The sequence below is a fragment of the Sebastes umbrosus genome, chromosome 11 (assembly GCF_015220745.1).
Source record: "Sebastes umbrosus isolate fSebUmb1 chromosome 11, fSebUmb1.pri, whole genome shotgun sequence".
NCBI lineage: Eukaryota > Metazoa > Chordata > Actinopteri > Perciformes > Sebastidae > Sebastes > Sebastes umbrosus.
This window is the reverse complement of record NC_051279.1, coordinates 3,402,398-3,422,002: the sequence shown is the minus strand read 5'-3', so window position 1 is coordinate 3,422,002 and position 19,605 is coordinate 3,402,398. Positions and strand designations below refer to the sequence as shown.

Sequence of the window (19,605 nt, the reverse complement as noted above, 5' to 3'; positions counted from 1 at the left end):
AGAAACTTCCTGGAAACTTGTTGTAGCGCGAAGAGGGAAGAAGTACAAAAGGACGAGAGGAAGAGAGTTCAGAGTAGAGACACTCAGCAGAGATCACTGTGGAGAGAAGAGAACCAGACTAAAAGAGGTAAGACAACTTTTACCATAATTTTTTAAATATCTTTTTAAATTGTTAATGGAAACCGTAGAAGTAATTCTTTCCTAACTAATGTCATTAAATGCTTTTTAGAGTTCCTCGCTTTACGTTTACTACGTCAAATATGTGTGCATTTCATTCAGAAAGTTTGAGCTTAGGGGGATTTTAGTTAAAGCTGCTACAGATAATTTAAGTTTATTTATTTCTGGAACAGATATTACAAAGAGTTTCTCACAACCCTGAAGAAGATGTTAGCCACATGTGTTAGTGTAATTTCAGAAAAGGTGAACATGGAACATCCGGTATTGCAATCTGTGCTGTGAACCGTGGAGGTGTTTCAGATACAGATTCTTCCACTGAAACATTTTAAAGTTTAAAATGTTTGTGCTTCTGAAAGGAAACGTTTGTTCTGTGGAGGAAGAGCCTGTCTTAATCATCGTATCAGGATGTTTGTTCTCATCTGGGCGACTCTGCTCTTCACTGTGAAAGGCAGCAATGCTGACCCAGGTATGAATCTTATTATGATACCAATATTTCTCTTTGAAGCTGTTGATAAGACCTTCAATGTTATTTAAGATTGAAATGGCCGTTTAAATGTCTTTTAAAGCGCCACCTAAGTATTTTTCATTATAAGTAAGTAATAGTATACTTTTTGTATCTATAATTAGAGGAATTTGACAACATAACTGGTTGAGACAATATTTTATATCAGCCTCATACATATCATATCATATATAGCCTCAGCAAACATATAGTGGTCTAATGAAGCTGAAAAAAGCCTTTCAGTCAAATTAAACTTTCTTTACCGGTGATCTCTTAATGTGTCATCAAATTAATATTTTTTCTCTCTTTTAAACTTCCTTTTCCCTCTCTTCATTAACAGGTTCCTTTCCAGGAGGAAAAATACCCTGCCGAAAAGGGTCCTTCTGTATCACCCTTAGTGAAGGAGAAATAACAGCAGAGGCTGGACTCTGTGTTGTGATACCGTGTTCTTTCACCACCAGTTACGGCTTTAAACCCCAACATTTAGTTTGGTACAAATGTAAACCATCTAAACAAAGATGTGGTGATTCAGACATCATATTCCACTCCAACAAGAACAACGACGAAAAGGTTCAGTCTGGGTTTAAAGGACGAGTTTCACTGTTGCGGCCTGACGTGAGTCAGAGGAACTGCAGCATCATCATCAATGACGTCATTGAGTCCGACTCTGGATCATATCGGTTCAGAGTTAATGGTCTCCAGTTTGGGAGTGACACTGGATTTAAAGCAAATGTCTCTGTTAAAGGTATGAAGAGCTACAACACATATATATGCACTAACATATTTCCTGTGTTTTTATAGTCTTAATGGAGAATGAAGTAATGTTTGTTATTTGTCGACCTCTGTGGGCAACCAGTAGGAACTGCAGCAGCTCCTGATATAACTCCTACTTACTGACTCATTGAAATGTTTAACAGAGTATCTGATTATTTTAGCCCAAATTGAAGTGAATGGTGACCTTCAGGCTGCTCACTTGATTCCACTCATGGACTGCTCTCCCATTAGATCTGATCCAGAAGCCCACAGTGATGACTCCTCCTCTGACAGAGGGACAGCAGACCACACTGACCTGCACTGCTCCTGGTTTCTGCTCTGGATCTGAACCTAACATCACCTGGACGTGGAGAGGAGCAGGAGAGAAGGCCTCTCACATCACAGGAAACATCACAGCTCTCAAGACCGAGAACCTGACTGCTGTCACACAGAGACACAGCTCAACTTTGATGTTTAACCTTTCAGCTGAGCACCACGGCACTGAGGTCACCTGTAAGGTCATCTTCACCAACAACATCACTACAGAGGAGACAGTGACTCTGAATGTGACCTGTGAGTAAATACTGTACTTTATTCTCACCGTTACTTTTTACTATCTAAAATGTTAAGAGATGTGCTCTTGTGTAATTTCTAATGTTTTTTTGAGCTGTGTTGGATTTTACTACATCAACAGTGTTGTTGCAGGAAAGTTGAGAATTTAGGGGTGCTTTAACATTGTCTAACATAATTTTGTCTTATAGATGTGAAGCAAGTTAAAATCACTGGAAATACAAGTGTGGAGGAGGGTGAGACTCTGAATCTGACCTGCAGCGTTGACAGTTTCCCTCCATCCCTCATCACCTGGACTAAACTCGGCTTGAACAGAAACCTGAACAATGACACTGGACCAGCCACACTTGTCATCCCTAATGTGACAGCAGAACATTCTGGACCGTACATCTGCACAGCAAAACATCTGGAGAACATCCGGATGGAAGAAGTAAACATAACAGTAAAATGTAAGTACACAGTACAACTGTTCTTACACAGAAGATTTGCAGTTATGTTCTTCATTATCAGGTAGCTGAAACTTGAACAGAGAACAACCTTTTCTACGTCTCCCTAAAATGCATGCTGATTAACTAAAACATGTTTCATAACTTGATGTGAAACTTTAGGTTAGTTAGTTTTTATTCTCCCTGTTAAATATCTTGTGTTTGTAGATTTTTTCCTGACCAACATAATCCTTTCACACTTGAGGCATTTTTAAGCCTTCAAGGTTTTTTGTTTTTTTAGCTTGGAACCACATATTTAGAATAATAACTTGTCTGAAAAATTCTAAAAGTTTGTCTAAGATGTGACGAAACCTGTGATCACTGGAATGACAACTGTTAGAGATGGTGAGGCTCTTAATCTGACCTGCAGTGTTGAAAGTTTCCCTCCATCTGTTATCACATGGACTCAACTTGGCTCCAACAAAAACCTGCAAAATGTAAATGTAATAATATATGTACATATATATACATATATATATATATATATATATATATATACATATATAATATACAGTATATATACTGTATATAATATTACAGTACTGTATATAATATTCTGCACAGTACATCTGTAGAGCGAAACACCAGATCACTATCCTTACTACACATGCTGAAGTAACTGGTAGCGTGGCGGTGCGATTCGAGAGACGGAGCGTCACGACGGCCGTTCCTCATTTGCATAAAGTTAAGGTCTAGGCTACTTTATGCAAATCACGGGCGTCCGAAGCGACTCGCTGCCTCTCGAAACTCCCGAGAAACTTTTGAACTAAGCCTTGTAGATCCAGAATAGAGACAGATTCAGCAACTGCACAAACACATTTTGGTGAACCGTTTTCGTGAAATGCCCCTGTGGACATGTACCATTACATTGTGTTCTATTGGCGGGACCTAACTAATGTAACAGCACTAATGGTTAAAACAAAACACAAACACTCCGCACAAAAGTGACAACTATGGAAACTATGGGAAACGTGGGCCATCACTACAGTATTTCAGTGCAAAGCCTCGTTTTGATCTGCTCCCGTTTGTGTTTTTTTTAATCTAGCTCAATAGAAAAAAAATTAGAGGAAGTAGGCCTACAAATCGGGGGCATTAAAACGCAAGGACCAGGAGAGTAAGAAAAACATCCTGTGCTTGTCTTCCATCTTACTTCTTCTACCTGTTTGGATTACTTTGTTCAGTATTGTGGAAAACACAATGAACTAATGTTACACTATACAGCAGGCTGAGCAGGACAACAGCTGCTGAATGAAACATCCACATTTAGTCTTAATTAACTTAATAATGAAGACATCAGTCAGAATGTGAGATTAATGTGTTGTTTAACTGCCTGTTTACCGTATCTTAGCACCTGTCTGAGTCACTGCCTGTGGTGTTGTCACATCTTGTCCCGGGCACGAGCAAGATGCACAGCGGGCTATATTGTATGTCATTTCCAGTAAATCTCACAATATAAAACGTGTGTTTTCTGTTTAAAAAGTAGGCTACAAACGTAGATAGAAAGTACTCCTAACCATCTTTTAAGTGGTTTACGTCTCCAGTCTGATATGAAGCACACAGCTGATATGTACGTGGTTTGTTTACATGATGTAGGACAGAAGTGTGATGCTACGTGGTGCGGCGCTATAGTCAGATCCAGTTATGACACGGTTTTACTGTATGTTTGCTGTGTTGCTGAGATTCTTCTTTCATGTTTGCAGTTTTTCCAAGGATCCTAAGTAGCTCTGCATGTGAGGTTCAGTCAGAGGTCCTGACCTGTGTGTGCATCAGTGAGGGATTTCCTTTACCCACCATCAAATGGCCGCTGTTGAAGAACCACGCTGAGTACGCTGTCATCACCAGTACCACTGTGTCAAACCACACAATCAACGTAACTGTATCTGTAAAAGATCGTAACTACACCACAGTGGAGTGTGTCAGCAGTAATGACATTGGGGAAGCAAAAGAAACACTCTCGATCACAAGAAAAGAGATAAAACAAGAGGGTAAGTATTGACAACTTAAATGTCTCACCTCCTCTGAACCACTGCTTTATGTCATTTTCAAGACCTATTAAAAACATTTTTTTTTAACAAAAATGTTCATAACTGTGCATAATTTGTTCCTCTCCATTCCAGATCTACTGAAGAACTTTTTGTTGACTTTTAAACTGCCACAAGTCATCATTGCATTTTTCATTGGGATCCTTCTTTCAGCAACCATCTTCTGTTTGGCCAGAAAATGCCGCAGGTACACTTTTCATGTTTTAACTTTACTGTGACATCTTTCTACTTTCTTTTTGACATCATGCATTGATTTTGTTTCTTCTTTTTTTGTATTTATTTTTTTTTTACAAAAGATGTAAGCATTATTTGTGTATATTGATCAGTTATAAAGGACCACACCAGTGTTTTGGCATACTTTATCCATTTTATACAGAAAACCATGAATACGTGACATTAATTCTAACCATTTTCCAAGGTACACCACATTTTTGAACTTCTTCTTCCAGTATGCAGGCATATATCATTTTTTTATATATATAAATGTAGTATAAATAATCTGTTTGATTAGAAACTTGCTTGGATTTGACTGTCTATCACAGTGAAGATTGTTTTTGTTGTTGTTATAATATTGTTTTCTGGTAAAGCAATGCAGATTTCACAAATCAATCTGAAATTGTAAATGCATTGCAATGGCATGTTGTTTCATTAAGATACCTACTGTAGCCAGCTTCTAGACTTCCGGTTCAGGGCTCAGGGTTCGTAGCATATCCTAGCAGATGGTGGGTGAAACAATGGGACACATCTTCTGTGTCTTACAGGGCCAATATAGTAAGACCACTGCATTGACACATAGGGATAATTCAGAGTTTCCAATTAAATCTGAAAGCCTTTTGACTGTTTGGGGGAAAACTGGAGTGATCACAGGACACAGGGAGAACATGACATCCCCACACAGAAAGGCCAGTCGGCTTTGTTGGTGTTTGAACTCGAAACTTGTTGCTGTGAAGCGACACTGCGGAGCCATTACTGCGGTGGCAAGTCATTGATTCAACAGTATTAACTGGTGACTCAGCCAAATGCGTCCGGGGTTGCTCATAGTAACTTACAGAAATGTTTATCGCACAGAATAAACACAGATGGGTATGTATTTAAAGTTGATTTAACATAAAATTAGAGCCTTTTACGAGGACACAGCTGCCGTCACTACGAGCAACCACGAAACATTCGGCTGAGTCACCAGTTAAATGCTGGACACCACCGTAGGCTACATGTTCTGTTTGTGATGCCGACCGAATGATGTTTAGTTTGTGGTCATTAGGTTGCCATTGTAATAACGCCACAGTTAGATGATTGAGTTCATTTATTCTGTGGGACCACCGCAGCCCTTAAACAGTGTCTTTAGCCCACTAACCTTAGCTACGCTAGGTGAGCAGTGTTAACTTAGCTGACGTTGCTCGTTTCACCATGTTAGGCCAATGTTAGACGGCTGAAAACTGCACAGTTCCTTCCTGAACTCCTAAACATCGTATCAAAAGTAATGTTATATAGAAAGTAAATGTAAAAGTAGCAAATTGTGCACTTCTTAGGACAGCTTGCATTCAAACGTGCGCATATTGTAGGGAGACACCACCGCAGTAATTGCGACTTGTTTACTTCCGGTATTTCCCTGGATTTGTGTATATTTAAGCAATTAAAAAAAAATTAAAATGATTGCCTGGTCAATAGGAAGAACACTATCAAAACTCTAAAGAAATGGTTAGCAGTCATGATTACCTGATAAATTACAGGTTATAATAATGTAAAGTTCACCAGTTGTAGGCTGAAACATTCAAGATAATAGGTGTGGTTCTTTGTAAAAACTCATTACTATTTTCAGTAATCGTTGCTTGTTAATTGTTCGTCATTTATCAATATTTATTCTTGTTAAATTAATTTTCTCCCCAGAAATAAACAGAAGAGCTCTGGAAATGTGGCTGAGACTCTGGAGATGGGGACTATTCAAGCGGTTCCACTGGTACGTATATTAACACAGCTGGTTATTATATATTAGTTAAATGTTGATTCAATATTTGCTGAACTATTAGTGTTGTGATGAGACATGCACTGTCATTGTTTTTCTTTTGTTTCATTTCAACTTACAGAAACTTAAACATTGTGAAGAGTTTTCTTATTGTTGCACTGTAATGCAGTTGTAAATATAGACTGACTTGAGAAGACTGCATTGCATTATCGCACAACAGCAATCTTCACTATACCTTAAATAAAAGCTGGCATGATCATTTTAACAGTTTACCAACAATATGTCAAGTTTCAAGTCTGTTCAAGCTGATTTTCAAACCTTATGGAATTGAGTAGGAAGCAGTTGCAACCTGGAAGATCAGAGAAAAAATACTTTTAATAATGTAGATTGTGGAATGAATTGGAAATGTGTTGGCAGTGAATGTAAAGAATATAAGGATTTGTAGTAAGCGGACAAACCCTGCAGAGTTTTGAGTCACTATTGTTTTTGTGTTGAGTGATGGCTGAAAATATTAAATGTCACTGATATAGAGATTTTATGCATCGTTAACATACAGTTGTTTGGCTTGTATCAGCTGGCACATGATATATCATTTCTGAATTGTACCTGACAGATCGATGCTGGTCAATCAGTGGGAAATGATGGCACCCATGAAGGAGGAGCTGAGGCTGCTGGACAATCAGTCCCCGACGGTGACGTGGAACCAAGAGAGGTAGAATACTCCGACATTGACTTCTCCTTGTTGAAAAGGAAGAGTCCCACGGGGGCAGAGGATACGCTAGAGACCCCGGAGACAGAGTATGCTGAAATACAGAAGAAAGAAACAAAGGAGCGACAAGACAACGGTGAAGAGGACGGTGAAATGTTAGAGGGCAATGAGGAGGAGGAGGAGGAGGAGAAGGTGATGATAGAGGAAGATAAGGAATCAAAACAGTGTATGTCTGCAGAGGAGGAGGGAGGTGAGGATGTGGCAGTGTACTCCAATGTGAAAGAAATAATGGGGGATGTTTGAGGACTGTAGCTTGGCGGAGTCACTTAAGGATCCATTTTTTTTATTGGTGAAGGAAGACAAAACACAACAGGTGATTCAACGTAAGCATACGTGGCATAACATACATACAGTAAGAGGAGCATTACATTAAACAGAGGAAGGGGGATGAGATGGGATGAGCCTCGGTTGTCTGTTTTGCTCATACACTGCAGCTGGTGATAAATGATGGATTCAACCTGTTTGTGCATCGGCTTATCGTTGCAGCTGGGCGGCTTGTTAGCCACTAAAACCACAGCACCGCTGCATAAAACATACTAATCTTGTCGGTTAATGGTTAATGATCAGTTAACGAGGGTAGCTTCAGATGGTCGATCCCACATCAAGCGACGCTGAACAGTATATATTAGACAATACGCTATTATTATTATTTAAGAAATGCTAAAATTGCATGTAAATAATGTGTCATTACTGTGATTGAATTAGGGCTTATTATATAATACAGAATTTATTTGTTCAAATGTTAGTGTGTCCTTGTTTTATCTCTAATTTGTTCCAAACAAGTTTCTGCTATGTTTATGAAAAAGTTGACTGTGTCATTATGGTACTGGTGCACACAGAGGGGGCATGGCAGCTACTTTTGTGCACTTGTGTTTTTAAACCTTTATTTAAAGCCACTATACGTGTAGCTGTGGCTCAGGAGGTCGTCCAGTAATTGCAGGGTTGGCGGTTCAACACCCAACAAGACACTGACCCTAATTAGTTCCCTGTCATTTGTTGTATATAAATGCAGCCTATTTATATGAAATTTTCCAACTTCTCGTACCTCTTAGTGGTGGTATGGCTTTACCCCAAGGGCTCTGCTGGGTCTCTGTCCCTATGTTTCCCCCGGCTCTGTTCTTTTGGCTACTGATCAGCTTTGCGCACAAATAAATGCTAATTCCTGTAACGGAAGAGGAGTATGTTCATTCAATTTCATTTCAGAGAGTCACTCTGTGTACACCACTTTGGTGAAGCGAATTTGCATCAATTCTTTTGAGAGAATTAAACAATAAAACACACTGTATAACTTTTTTTCCCCCTCAAATTTCAAAAATACTCTCCAGATTAGTACCAGCTGTTGTTTTTATTTAACAAGTAATGTATTACTTCCCATTTTAAAGGTACTATTTGTAAGAATCAGAAATGTCTTGTTAACAGCGACACCTGTGGCCGTTAAGTCAATGAAAGTCAGCGTCCTGTTGCTCGCGCTTGTGCTCGCTCTACGTAGACATGAAAGAGCATCGCTCAAAACAGTGAGGCGACACACGTCAGCTAAAAGCACAATATCGCTATACTACTACTATTACTATACTGACTCTCAAGCCTGGGGCACACTGCCCGCTTCAGGCTCACCTGACGGCAGCGTCGCATCGTGGCGGCGTGATGCACACCTAGGGTGTTCACACTAGACGCGAGTTAGCTGCCTGTCGGCTGTGTTTCTGATGCTGCTGTCAGCCCTTTCTTTCTACATAGAGTTTGCCTTTTAATGGCCATTTAACTTCATGATAAATATAATGTATATTTATTTTAGACAGAGAAAGGTTCAGAAACATGTGGTAATTAGTAAATAATAGTAATAATCCACAATTAAAACTCCGTACTGTATTCATTTATGATGCTTTCCAACTCTCTGCTTGTTCCACATCACTGTCCAGCACATATTTCAGAATAAAAGCCTCGTGTTAACAAATGAAGGAATTCTGTGCAAAGAAAACCCGCTTTAGGGCTTTTATTTCGAAATGAAAGCAGGAAGTGTTGATTTAAACCCCAAACTTTATCAATTCCAAAGTGACTGCATGTTCCACAGCACTGACTGCTCATATTTCAGAATAAAAGCCTCGTGTTAAGTAATGAAGGGATTCTGTCTATAGAAAAAACGCTTGAGGGCTTTTATTTTGAAATGAAAGCAGGAAGTGTTGATTTAAAAACAAGTTTACTTAACTTTACTTTTTTTTTTTATCTCCGTAACATATTCTACAGATGTCCAGACATGTAAACTGTAGTAAAGTCTTGCTGGTATGAAGTTAGTATACAGTCACTAGATCACTTTCACTGTCTGTGACATATTCTACAGATGTCTAGACATGGAAACTGTAGTAATCATGCTGGTATGATGTTCATATACTGTCAATAGATCACCTTCACTGTCTGTTGCTGCTGGGACACGTACGCAGCTGAGACGTGAGGGGCTCGCGTGTAAAATAGGCGAGCCTTCTATTCTATAAAATAGACGCGCGTCTGACGTGCGTCTGCGTCTCATGCGGGCAGTGTGTCCACTCTAACCTGTTAACATGGACGCCGAAATAAAAAACAAGCCACGCTGCCGTCACGCGAGCATGAAGCAGGCAGTGTGCTTCAGGCTTGAGTGAGCACAAAGTTTCTTGCACAGTTTGTAACATGAAGTATAAACTATGAGCTTTCCGTGACAAAGTGCTCAACTATATCTCTCTTCTACAGGTTCAGTGTTCAGTAGGCAGATAGACAGTACATGGCAATAGATATTGACAGAATTGCAGCTCATTAGCTTACGAGAGTTATAGTCTAGTAGCACAATGTGAGAACAGAATGTTATCAGAGACTGAAAACACAGTGAGTCTATATTGTTGCACTATATATAAATACAGAAGTACTTTCCAAGAGGCTGAAGCTAAAATGGAGGAACACAGATATTCTGCAGGTATATAATGAATTCATAAGACAAAAAAATAAATTCACACATGAATATGCTTTGACCATCACTGCAGATATTAGCCAGTAATATTGACCGTACATGACTGTCTTGCATTATATTGTACAAAGAAAATTTAAAAAAACTTGTTGAACCAACAAATATTCACATTTCAAACTCGGTATGAAGAAAAGATACTATTGGTTGGTTGTTTCTCAAGATTTTCTTTCTCATTGTTTTGCAACTGCCAGTAACTTCCTCTCTCTAAATGTTTTATCAGCTCACAATCATGAAAGTGGTACAAAAACACAAAATTGTTTCCTTTTCCTCCATTATTCAGTGTTGAAGGTACAAATTCCTTAAAGGATATATATGATGCATATTGTGATATGAGATTAGAACTGCGTGAAATTGTGGCAGTGTGACGAGAGGAGTAACAGTACTTTGCATCAACGAGGAAAGAGGTAGAGAAGTGCTGAGAGGAAGAGTCGGCTTAGAGCGGAGTCATACAGCTGAGATCACTGGAGAGAAGAAAGCAGAAGAAGAAGAGAAACAGGTAAAACACAACATATACCTTATTTTTATAAAATGTCTTTCTAAATGATATCTATTGAAATGACTGATTAAGCCACAGCTACTTTGATACATTGCTTATCAAATTGTCTTTGGCCTCGGACATTGAAGAGACCACAGACATGTTTGTCAGAGCTGTTGTCGGAGGCCTAAAACGAGGCTCCGGGGAAAGTGGTAGTCAAATTTATCATCGCAGGTGAACATGTAACATCCTGTATTAACATCTGTGCTGTGGAGCTGTTTCTGTCCAGTTCGATCAACCAAATTTCCTGTATGTCAATTGCACTTTTTTTTTTTTTTTTTTTAAGTGTTCGTGCTTTTGAAGGAAAGACTTTGTCTAGCGGAGGGAGAGACTGAGGGTCTCAATCATCGAATCAAGATGCTTGTTCTCCTCTGGGCGACTCTGCTCTTTGCTGGGAGAAGCAACAATGTCAACGCAAGTATGCAGCTTTATTGCAATCTTGTTATGAGACCAAAATCAAATGTTAATATTTATCAGTCTTTTCTTTATCATTTATCATTAAATGTAAATGTCCTTATATAGATGTTTTCCTTTCGCGCTCCAAAATTGCAGATACAGTTGCAGCTTCTTAAAGCTCTAAAGTAATGAATAATGTATTTACCAAAAATAAATCCATGAAAATATGTAAAAACATAAAATGTAATTATAGTGCATGTTTAATTCACCAGCCATGGTTCTAACCAGAGAGGAACCTGATACCATGACTGGCGAATACCATATCAGCATTATGCATCAGGAAGTGAATATATTGGTCACACGTTGCTGCGAATAGCATACGGTTGGTCAGGTCCGTCAGCATGTCGGGAATGTTACTGCCTTTCAGTAAAAGTATAGTCTCTCTTCATCAGTAGTTGTGTATCCTGATGTATTATCAATATCTAAATCCTCTGTTCCCTAACTGTATCTTTTTCCCATTTTCTATTAACAGTTGCACCTCCAGTAGAAGAAAATCGCTGTGAAAATGGAATCTGTATCACCATATACCAAATAACAGCAGAGGCTGGACTCTGTGTTGTGTTGCCTTGTTTTTTTCTCATCGATCACTTCTTTTTGGAAAGCGCAGATTGGTACAAATGTGATCCTTCTAAACCAAACTGTACTGATTCAGATGTAATACTCCACTGGAACAACACCAACCCAAATGCTCAGTCTGGGTCTAGAGAACGGCTGTCAATGTTGGATCTGAGTCAGCAGAACTGCAGCATCATCATCAATGACCTCTCCAAGTCAGACAATGGATCATATCAAGTCCGACTTAATGGCATCGTGAATGGATCAAGAGAAGGATTCACATTTCCTACAACAACTATCACTGTAGAAGGTATGAAGAAACACAGCAAATGCTTTATGTTCACTGAAGATGTTTATTGTTATAGGTAAAACATACACCAACATGTTTGGCCGTTCTCTGTAAATGCTGTAAAGCTCCGTAAACCCTTAATGGGATATGAAATAAGTTTGACCTCTATTGACCTCTGTGGGCGACCAGTAGGAACGGCAACAAGACTGATGGATCGAGTCTCATTTTACTCCTGCCATGCCTTCTAATGCTGGTACGATAATCTCTCCATTCGACTACCACGATACTTGGGTGCCGATTCGATAACATAAATGTCAGTATATGGGTGCTCTACAGTTGTAGCGTCGGCCGATTTGACGAGAGATGCGAGTGACGGCTAGCTTGACCGCCACTTTACCGCAATATAATAACGTTAGCTGTCCATAAGTTAGCATGCAGCTTTAGCCGTGATGTCTAGGTCTGCTTTTTGTGGTAATGTGTGAAACCCAAAGTGTTTCCATACTTTACTGGATGTGTAGTGTTTAAGCATGTGTCAGCATGTTAATAATTAACCGTTAACCGACATTAAGAATTTTAACTGTTTAATGCTATCGGTTAAATGGTTAAAAGAAATATAAAAAATATGTTAAAAAGCTGAGCAATACTCAGAGGAGCGCCACACACACCGCCTGTCCGTCACTCGCTGACGTTGCGCCGGGCTGACGGACCGAATGTGTGTGACAACGGCGAGCACGAAGCCACCAGCAACGTTACATCTCCGAACGTGGCACAAACACACACGGCCTGTTGGACACTCGCTAACATTACGCCGGGCAGACACACAGCTGACAACCTCGCAGCTAAACTAAACTAGGTGGTGCAGTGGAGACTTACTGGGAAAGTGGCTCCATATGTCCTCGACAATACACGCAGTTTACATGCGACACACTAATCCTGTCGGTTAATGGATAATAATCGGTTAACGAGGGTCGTTATTGTTTTAGAAAAAAATTCTAAATTAACATCCCCAGAAACAAATATATTGACTCTGGCATTCAAAAAAGATTTCAAAATCGTAAAAATAAAAATCGCGATACGTAGATGAATCCATTTTTTCCCCCCCACACCTAATACTTTCGACTTATTGCCTCATTTAAATATTAAAGGGACTGTTTGTAACTGCTTACACGTATAAATCATTACGGGTCAGTGTCACATGTGTGCTCGCGTGTGGCTACACTGTTCAGACAAGACTCCAACACAAACTACACGGAAGCACCAAAACCTCAAAGTTCTATCTAGTGAAGCCCGTCTGTTAAACAGTGTTGGCCGCGGTCGGAGGACGCGGGGGAGACCGTAGCTTTGGTCTCCAGGGCCGAAGTCTCTGCTGTAGTGCTGATCACTAACTCTCATGTATGCTCACCTGATTCCACTAATAGACTACATCATCCTGGTGTTTTCTGTCCCATTAGATCTGATCCAGAAGCCCACAGTGATGATTCCTCCTCTGACAGAGGGACAGCAGACCACACTGACCTGCACTGCTCCTGGTCTCTGCTCTGGATCTGAACCTAACATCACCTGGACGTGGAGAGGAGCAGGAGAGAAGGCCTCTCACATCACAGGAAACATCACAGCTTTCAAGACCGAGAACCTGACTGCTGTCACACAGAGACACAGCTCAACTTTGATGTTTAACCCTTCATTCACCCAACACCACGGCAGTGAGGTCACCTGTAAGGTCACCTTCACCAATAACATCACTACAGAGGAGACAGTGACTCTGAATGTGACCTGTGAGTAAATACTGTACTTTATTCTCACTTCATCTAAATGTTTGCTAAGAGATGTGCCCTTACGTAATTTCTGATGGTTTTCTGAATTGTGTTGAAATTTACATCAACAGTGTTCTTGCAGGAAAGTTGAGAATTGATACAACATTGTGTATAATACAGTGTCTCATTTTGTCTCATAGATTTGAAGCATGTTCAAATTAGTGTGAAAACAGATGTGGAGGAGGATGAGGCTCTGAATCTGACCTGCAGCATTGAAAGTTTCCCTCCATCACTCATCACATGGAATAAAAACCTGAACAGTGACACTGTACCGGCCACACTTATCATCCCTAACGCAGCAGTAGGATATTCTGGACAATACATCTGCACAGCAATATATCTGGACAAAACCCTGACAGCGATGAGTAAGTACAGTCTTCTTACACAGAAGATTTGCAGTTCTATTCTTCATCAGCAGGAAGCTGAAACTTGAAAATCTTTGAATTCAGGAGCAGAGTAGAACCTTCTCTAAATGTCCCTAAAATTCATGCTGATTAACTTTTACACTCATCTTTAAATGTGCAACGAAGTCTGAAAGTGCTGATATTTTAAATGTATGCAGCGATGTCATGGTGGGCGACACTGAAAGGATTTCATTAAATTCTATTTAGTCATTCATTTAGAGATTAAAGGTGTTTTAAGATATTTTGCTCTGACCATTAAAAGACCTTTTTCTAAGGGCGTATTCACACCTGCCTTGTTTAGTTCGGTTGAACCGAACCCTGGAGCGTTTACCCTCATGGTGCGGTTCGTTTGGGCAGGTGTGAACACAGCAATCTCACTCGGGTGCAGCACCAAAACAAGCGAACCGAGAACTCCTTGAAGGGGTGGTCTCGGTTCGCTTCCAAATGAACTTCGGTACGGTTCGGAACATGATCTGACCTCAATCCGGCCCAACTGGAGAAAGCATTGTGCCTTTTTGGATTAAACCAGCTCCGGTAGCAAGCTGTGCTGTGCTCGTCAACACCAGACACCAAACAACATTACTACAAAAGAGCCTACGGTTGCCCTCGCTATTCACATCAGTACTGAACAGGTGTAACATCATGCTGTGTTGAAGACCACGGGCATACCTGATGGATTTTCAGAAATATTTTCGGCCGATGAGCATGTCACAGTTTAGGAGGGTTGATGCACGCCGCCTCCTCCGTACGTCTTGATATGAGCCTTCGGCGACTCCAGAGCATCAATACATTGTTTTCCAGTCACAGCTTCACCTTATTTTCAAACTCTATCGTTGCCTTGAGTGAAAAATTGCTACGAGATAAAAAAAAAAAAAAAAGAAGATGACCAGGGCCAAGATCAAGCCGCGTAGTTGTCCCTCCATTGTTGTGTTCTGGAAGTCTGCTCTTCTTCATTTACTTCCAGGAGTTTTCCAGCATGGAAATTCTGACCAATCAGAGAGCAGTTACTTTGCGCACCAGAATTGTGGTCCACTTGTAAATGCTGCCGTGTGAACACAAACCAAACTCGAGGCAATATGCAGCATGGTAACAATTTGGTGCCTGACTCGGACCAGAGCAAATTAACTACAGGTGTGAAAACAGCCTGGGTATTGTTGAGTCTGGAAATCTCAAGCCTTGGGCCAGGAACGGCAGAGATCCCAGCTCAATGTTCTTCAGGTTCAATTTTAATGGAGTCAGAAAGTCAACACAGGTTACTCAAATGAATCACATAATGCTGTACAAGTATTTTGCAAAAAGCAGAGTTTTCATCATGTTTAATATCAACAGACACAAACACAACCAAAACCCGAGCAGGTCCGGACACGTCTGTCCGGACGCAACTGCCCGCGGTCTTTAGATCATAACCTTATATACTTGGAACAAAGAACTCACCTCCTATTTTCCTGTCATCGTAAATTGTAGTATTCCTCAATTCTACTGGTCTCTGTCTTACTAATCAGCATATGACCTCTGCCATACATATGATCTTGGTACCTCCACTGCCAGATTCCCTGTTTTGGGCCCCCTGCAGCTGCAAGGTTGCTTGGATCAGCATTACATCACTAGAGCTGTGAGTTACAGTGGCCAGTGTGAGTATTACAGCACTGGGGTCAACATAGCAGCACTATGATTGTATGCTGTTTCAGTAGTAAAAACAGTGTTATAGGATTAATACTTTTATCATTGTTTATCACATTTTTATATAGTTTAAAAGGGATTGCTTCCACAGTATCTTAGGCGTTTGTTCTCAGCCTCAGACTGAACCCATATATTCTGAATATTCGAAATTGCATTATCTGATAAATTCTAACAATTTGTTAAATTTTTTTTGTCTCAAAGATGTGATGAAACATAGAATAGTTCATCCAAAGATCCTAAACAGCTCTGGATGCATAAAACAGTCGGAGGTCCTGACCTGTGTGTGCATCAGCGAGGGGTATCCTTTACCCACCATCAAATGGCCACTGTTGAAGAACCACGCTGAGTACTCTGTCATCACCACTACTGTGTCCCACCACATAGTCAACAGCACCGCCACCCTAACTGTAACGAACAGCAACACTTCTGTCGAGTGTGTCAGCAGCAATGGAAATGGGAAAGCAAAAAGAAACCTCACCGTAAACAAAGTAGAACCAGAAGAAGAAGACGGTAACTCAGTCTTTAAATGTTCTTTTCTCTAATCTCCTTTAAATTTAGACAAACCTTAATGAAACTGCCATCTATCCATGAAAAGTAAATGTGCTGCCATAGGCTGCAGAACAAGAAGCAGCAGTGGCCTCAGTTTTTATTTTTTTATTTTTTAACAATTTGTGTCTCTTGATTCCAGGTCTACACATGAAATTGTTAGGAATTGTTACACGGCTGGAAATTATCATAACGTTTTGCATTGGCGTTCTTCTTTCTGCAATCATTTGCTGTTTGGTGAGAAAATGCCACAGGTACACTATGAAGTTCTTATTCATACTTTTTTTGCTAATATTTTGTTTGTTTATCTAAATATTTCAGGCTTTGTTCATGTATAATGTTAATTTGTAATTCATAAAGGACGCCTGGAAGAACGTATCTGAAATTGTAATAGCATACTTCGGAAACTACTAGAATGGTCCTTAAACGTTTGTTTGGTTCTTAAATGTTCCTTAAACGTTTGTTTCAAATGAGACATTAATGATCGCTGCTGAATGTATGTTAATGTTTGTGCTGTTTAAAAACATTTCTCAGAAAAAAAGAGAGGATCTATGGAAATCTGGCTGAGACTCTGGAGATGGTGACAAGTCACGAGGATGCACTGGTATTTATATTTATACAGCTGGACATATTATACGTTAGTTAAAGCCCTAATGTGTACGATTTGACTCTGACTTTTGTGAAACCTAGTGGTTGTATTGAGAAAGACACTGTGGTAAAGAGCAGTGTTGGAGTTTTAAGTAGAAGTAGCTTCTTCATGTTGAAATGAGCCATTTGTGGCCAATTGTTGGTGTTGAAGCAGCTGACGAATGACTCCTACCATTCCTGTGTTTTACCTGACAGAGAGATGCTGACCAAGCAGTGGAAGATTATCAGTCCATCGACCAAGTCGTAGCTGAAGCGGGTGGAGCTGTGGCGGCGGGGAAATCAGACATGCCAGAGTACTCCAAGATTAATTTCTCCCTGATTAAGAGAAGGAGTCCAGCAGAGGCAGGGATGACACCAGAGTCCACAGAAACAGAGTACGCTGAAATTAAAGAATTAAAGAAAATTGAAGAAGAAGCAGACGAGAGACAGGACGGAGAGGACGAAGAGGAAATGATTGAGGAAGACGAGGAGAAAAAAATAGAAGAGAAGGAAGGTGAGGATGTGGCGCTGTATTCCACTGTGAAGGATATAATGAGTTAGATTTGATAGTGTAGGAGTATTCCCCCGGACCACTCTAGAGGGTCCAAGGTCCACCAACCACGGTCTCACAAAATCCTGTGGAAACCACTCAATACAGTGTGTGTCTGGCCCTGTTCAGACCTGGTATTAACATGCACCCTCAGTGGTCCGGACACAAGTAGACAGCTTTAAGTATACGTCTGTTCACACTCGGCATTAGAACGCATCTCTGCATGCATATTGAGTGGCCACTTGTGATCCGATCTCACTTCCCCGCTCTATATGCAAATAAACACGTAGTAAACACGGCTCATACATCAGACGTTGTGATGTAATATTACAGGGATGTCATTAGTAATATCCTACTTGTTCGGGATGAGAGAGAGCTGGTGGGCGAGCGGGTGTCAGCCCCGTGCAAAGCATCGGAACAAAAACACCGACACATCTCTGACAGTATGATAATAATGCATTTCCTGTTTAGGTATGATATATTTTAATAAAATACAGTTGTAGTGACAGGATACAGTAGAGCACAGAAACCGTTTCCATGCTGCGAGGCAGACCAGCTCTCGGATCTGCCTGTCTGATCACCTGAGGGGCGCAGACACCCGCAGATCCTAGCAGGACGTCAGTTGAGTAGACGATCCTTCAATGTGACACATTCACTACACACTGCTAAAAGAATGTGGCCGTATGTGGCCCAGACCACCTCTGAATGTGGTCTGAAAGATCCGATCTCAATGTGTCTTGAGTGTGTTCACACCTGTACTTAGAGCGGTCCACTTGTGATCGGATCACTGAGGAAACATGTTAATACCAGGTCTGAACGGGGCCTCCGTTAACACCGGGTGAGATGTAGGGGGAAACAGTAGTATTTTTTTTTTATCAAATCTTTCCCACCTTATTGGATACAAAAGGTCAAACAGACATCTGTAAACAACATGACATTAGTTCATTACAATACATCTGAGAACATAACTGCTACAAAAGTGTTTGCTTGAGCCAGTTGAAGGCACACCACCACAGTACGCATGCACGTGTGTGTGCACATGAACAGGATGGTATACCACCGCCACCTCATTTTAAAAAAAGGAAAAACCCTGAGAATGTAAACAGGTTTTGATGATGTTAAAGCTAGATTTGTTATGCATTTACTGCAGTAAAGCAATTCAAATTTATTATTTTACTCTATATTGTTATTCTAAAAATAAATAAATAAAATGGAGAGCTGAAATCACGTTAAATTAACAGAGTTTATAAGGATATTTCATTGCCATTAAGGCACCATATGTACAGTAGAAGGGTTTTCTGTATAGAATGTTATTGTGTTTTTATTTGTATAATATGGTCCAAGTTCATGCAACGTTAAAGCAATGCAGTAGTTATCTGCAGTTATATGGTCAATACCATTTGTGCATTATGCTAGAGCTATAGAGCCAGCTGACAATTAGCTTCGCTTAGAAATGTAAAAATTACAATTTGCAGTTTTCGGACAGTTAACGTGGCGTAACTGTGTGTTATTTACTTTTATAAAACATATATTTTAGCATGTATTGGAGCAGTTAAAAGGGTTTGTAGCTGTGAATCAAAAAACAAACATGAAAAACACGTACTACTCCCTTGACTCTATAAAGCCATTAGCATTACAGAGGAACTGACATTTATTTTTACATTTTTGGCCATTGGATCATTTAAAAGTCCAATTACTTTGTATTTGAAATGAACTAACTATAAATGAACATGCATTCACAACAGTGTCTTCTGCTGTCACAAAGACAGGAAATCTTTGTGTAAGAGGAAATGAGCCTAAAAATAGCTTCTGAAACACCCTCCAGGTGTCAGACGCTTTGCATACTGGGTTCCTCTTTAAAGAGAAGAAAGACTCTGCATCTTCGCTCACAAGAGTCTC

The 19,605-nt window shown here is 40.1% G+C and overlaps 2 protein-coding genes across 3 annotated transcripts; both read left to right on the top strand.

Moving 5' to 3' along the window:
• Window positions 1-535: 535 nt before the first annotated feature.
• On the top strand, window positions 536-8,434 carry LOC119497767 (myelin-associated glycoprotein-like). 2 transcript variants are annotated; one of them, XM_037786172.1, is made up of 8 exons: window positions 536-643; window positions 1,020-1,424; window positions 1,685-2,005; window positions 2,194-2,451; window positions 4,188-4,472; window positions 4,605-4,716; window positions 6,417-6,486; window positions 7,106-8,434. In XM_037786172.1, the coding sequence occupies exons 1-8, from the start codon at window positions 583-585 to the stop codon at window positions 7,502-7,504; spliced, it is 1,911 nt and encodes a 636-aa protein (XP_037642100.1). In that variant the 5' UTR covers window positions 536-582; the 3' UTR covers window positions 7,505-8,434. The 2 variants fall into 2 exon arrangements, with proteins under 2 accessions (XP_037642100.1, XP_037642101.1); XM_037786173.1 differs by lacking the exon at window positions 2,194-2,451.
• A 2,196-nt stretch (window positions 8,435-10,630) lies between these two features.
• Window positions 10,631-18,067, top strand: LOC119497774 (sialic acid-binding Ig-like lectin 5). Its single transcript, XM_037786181.1, has 9 exons — window positions 10,631-10,746; window positions 11,089-11,203; window positions 11,894-12,106; window positions 13,537-13,860; window positions 14,040-14,264; window positions 16,185-16,493; window positions 16,672-16,783; window positions 17,064-17,133; window positions 17,373-18,067. The coding sequence occupies exons 2-9, from the start codon at window positions 11,143-11,145 to the stop codon at window positions 17,715-17,717; spliced, it is 1,659 nt and encodes a 552-aa protein (XP_037642109.1). The 5' UTR covers window positions 10,631-10,746; window positions 11,089-11,142; the 3' UTR covers window positions 17,718-18,067.
• The last annotated feature ends 1,538 nt before the right edge of the window (window positions 18,068-19,605 follow it).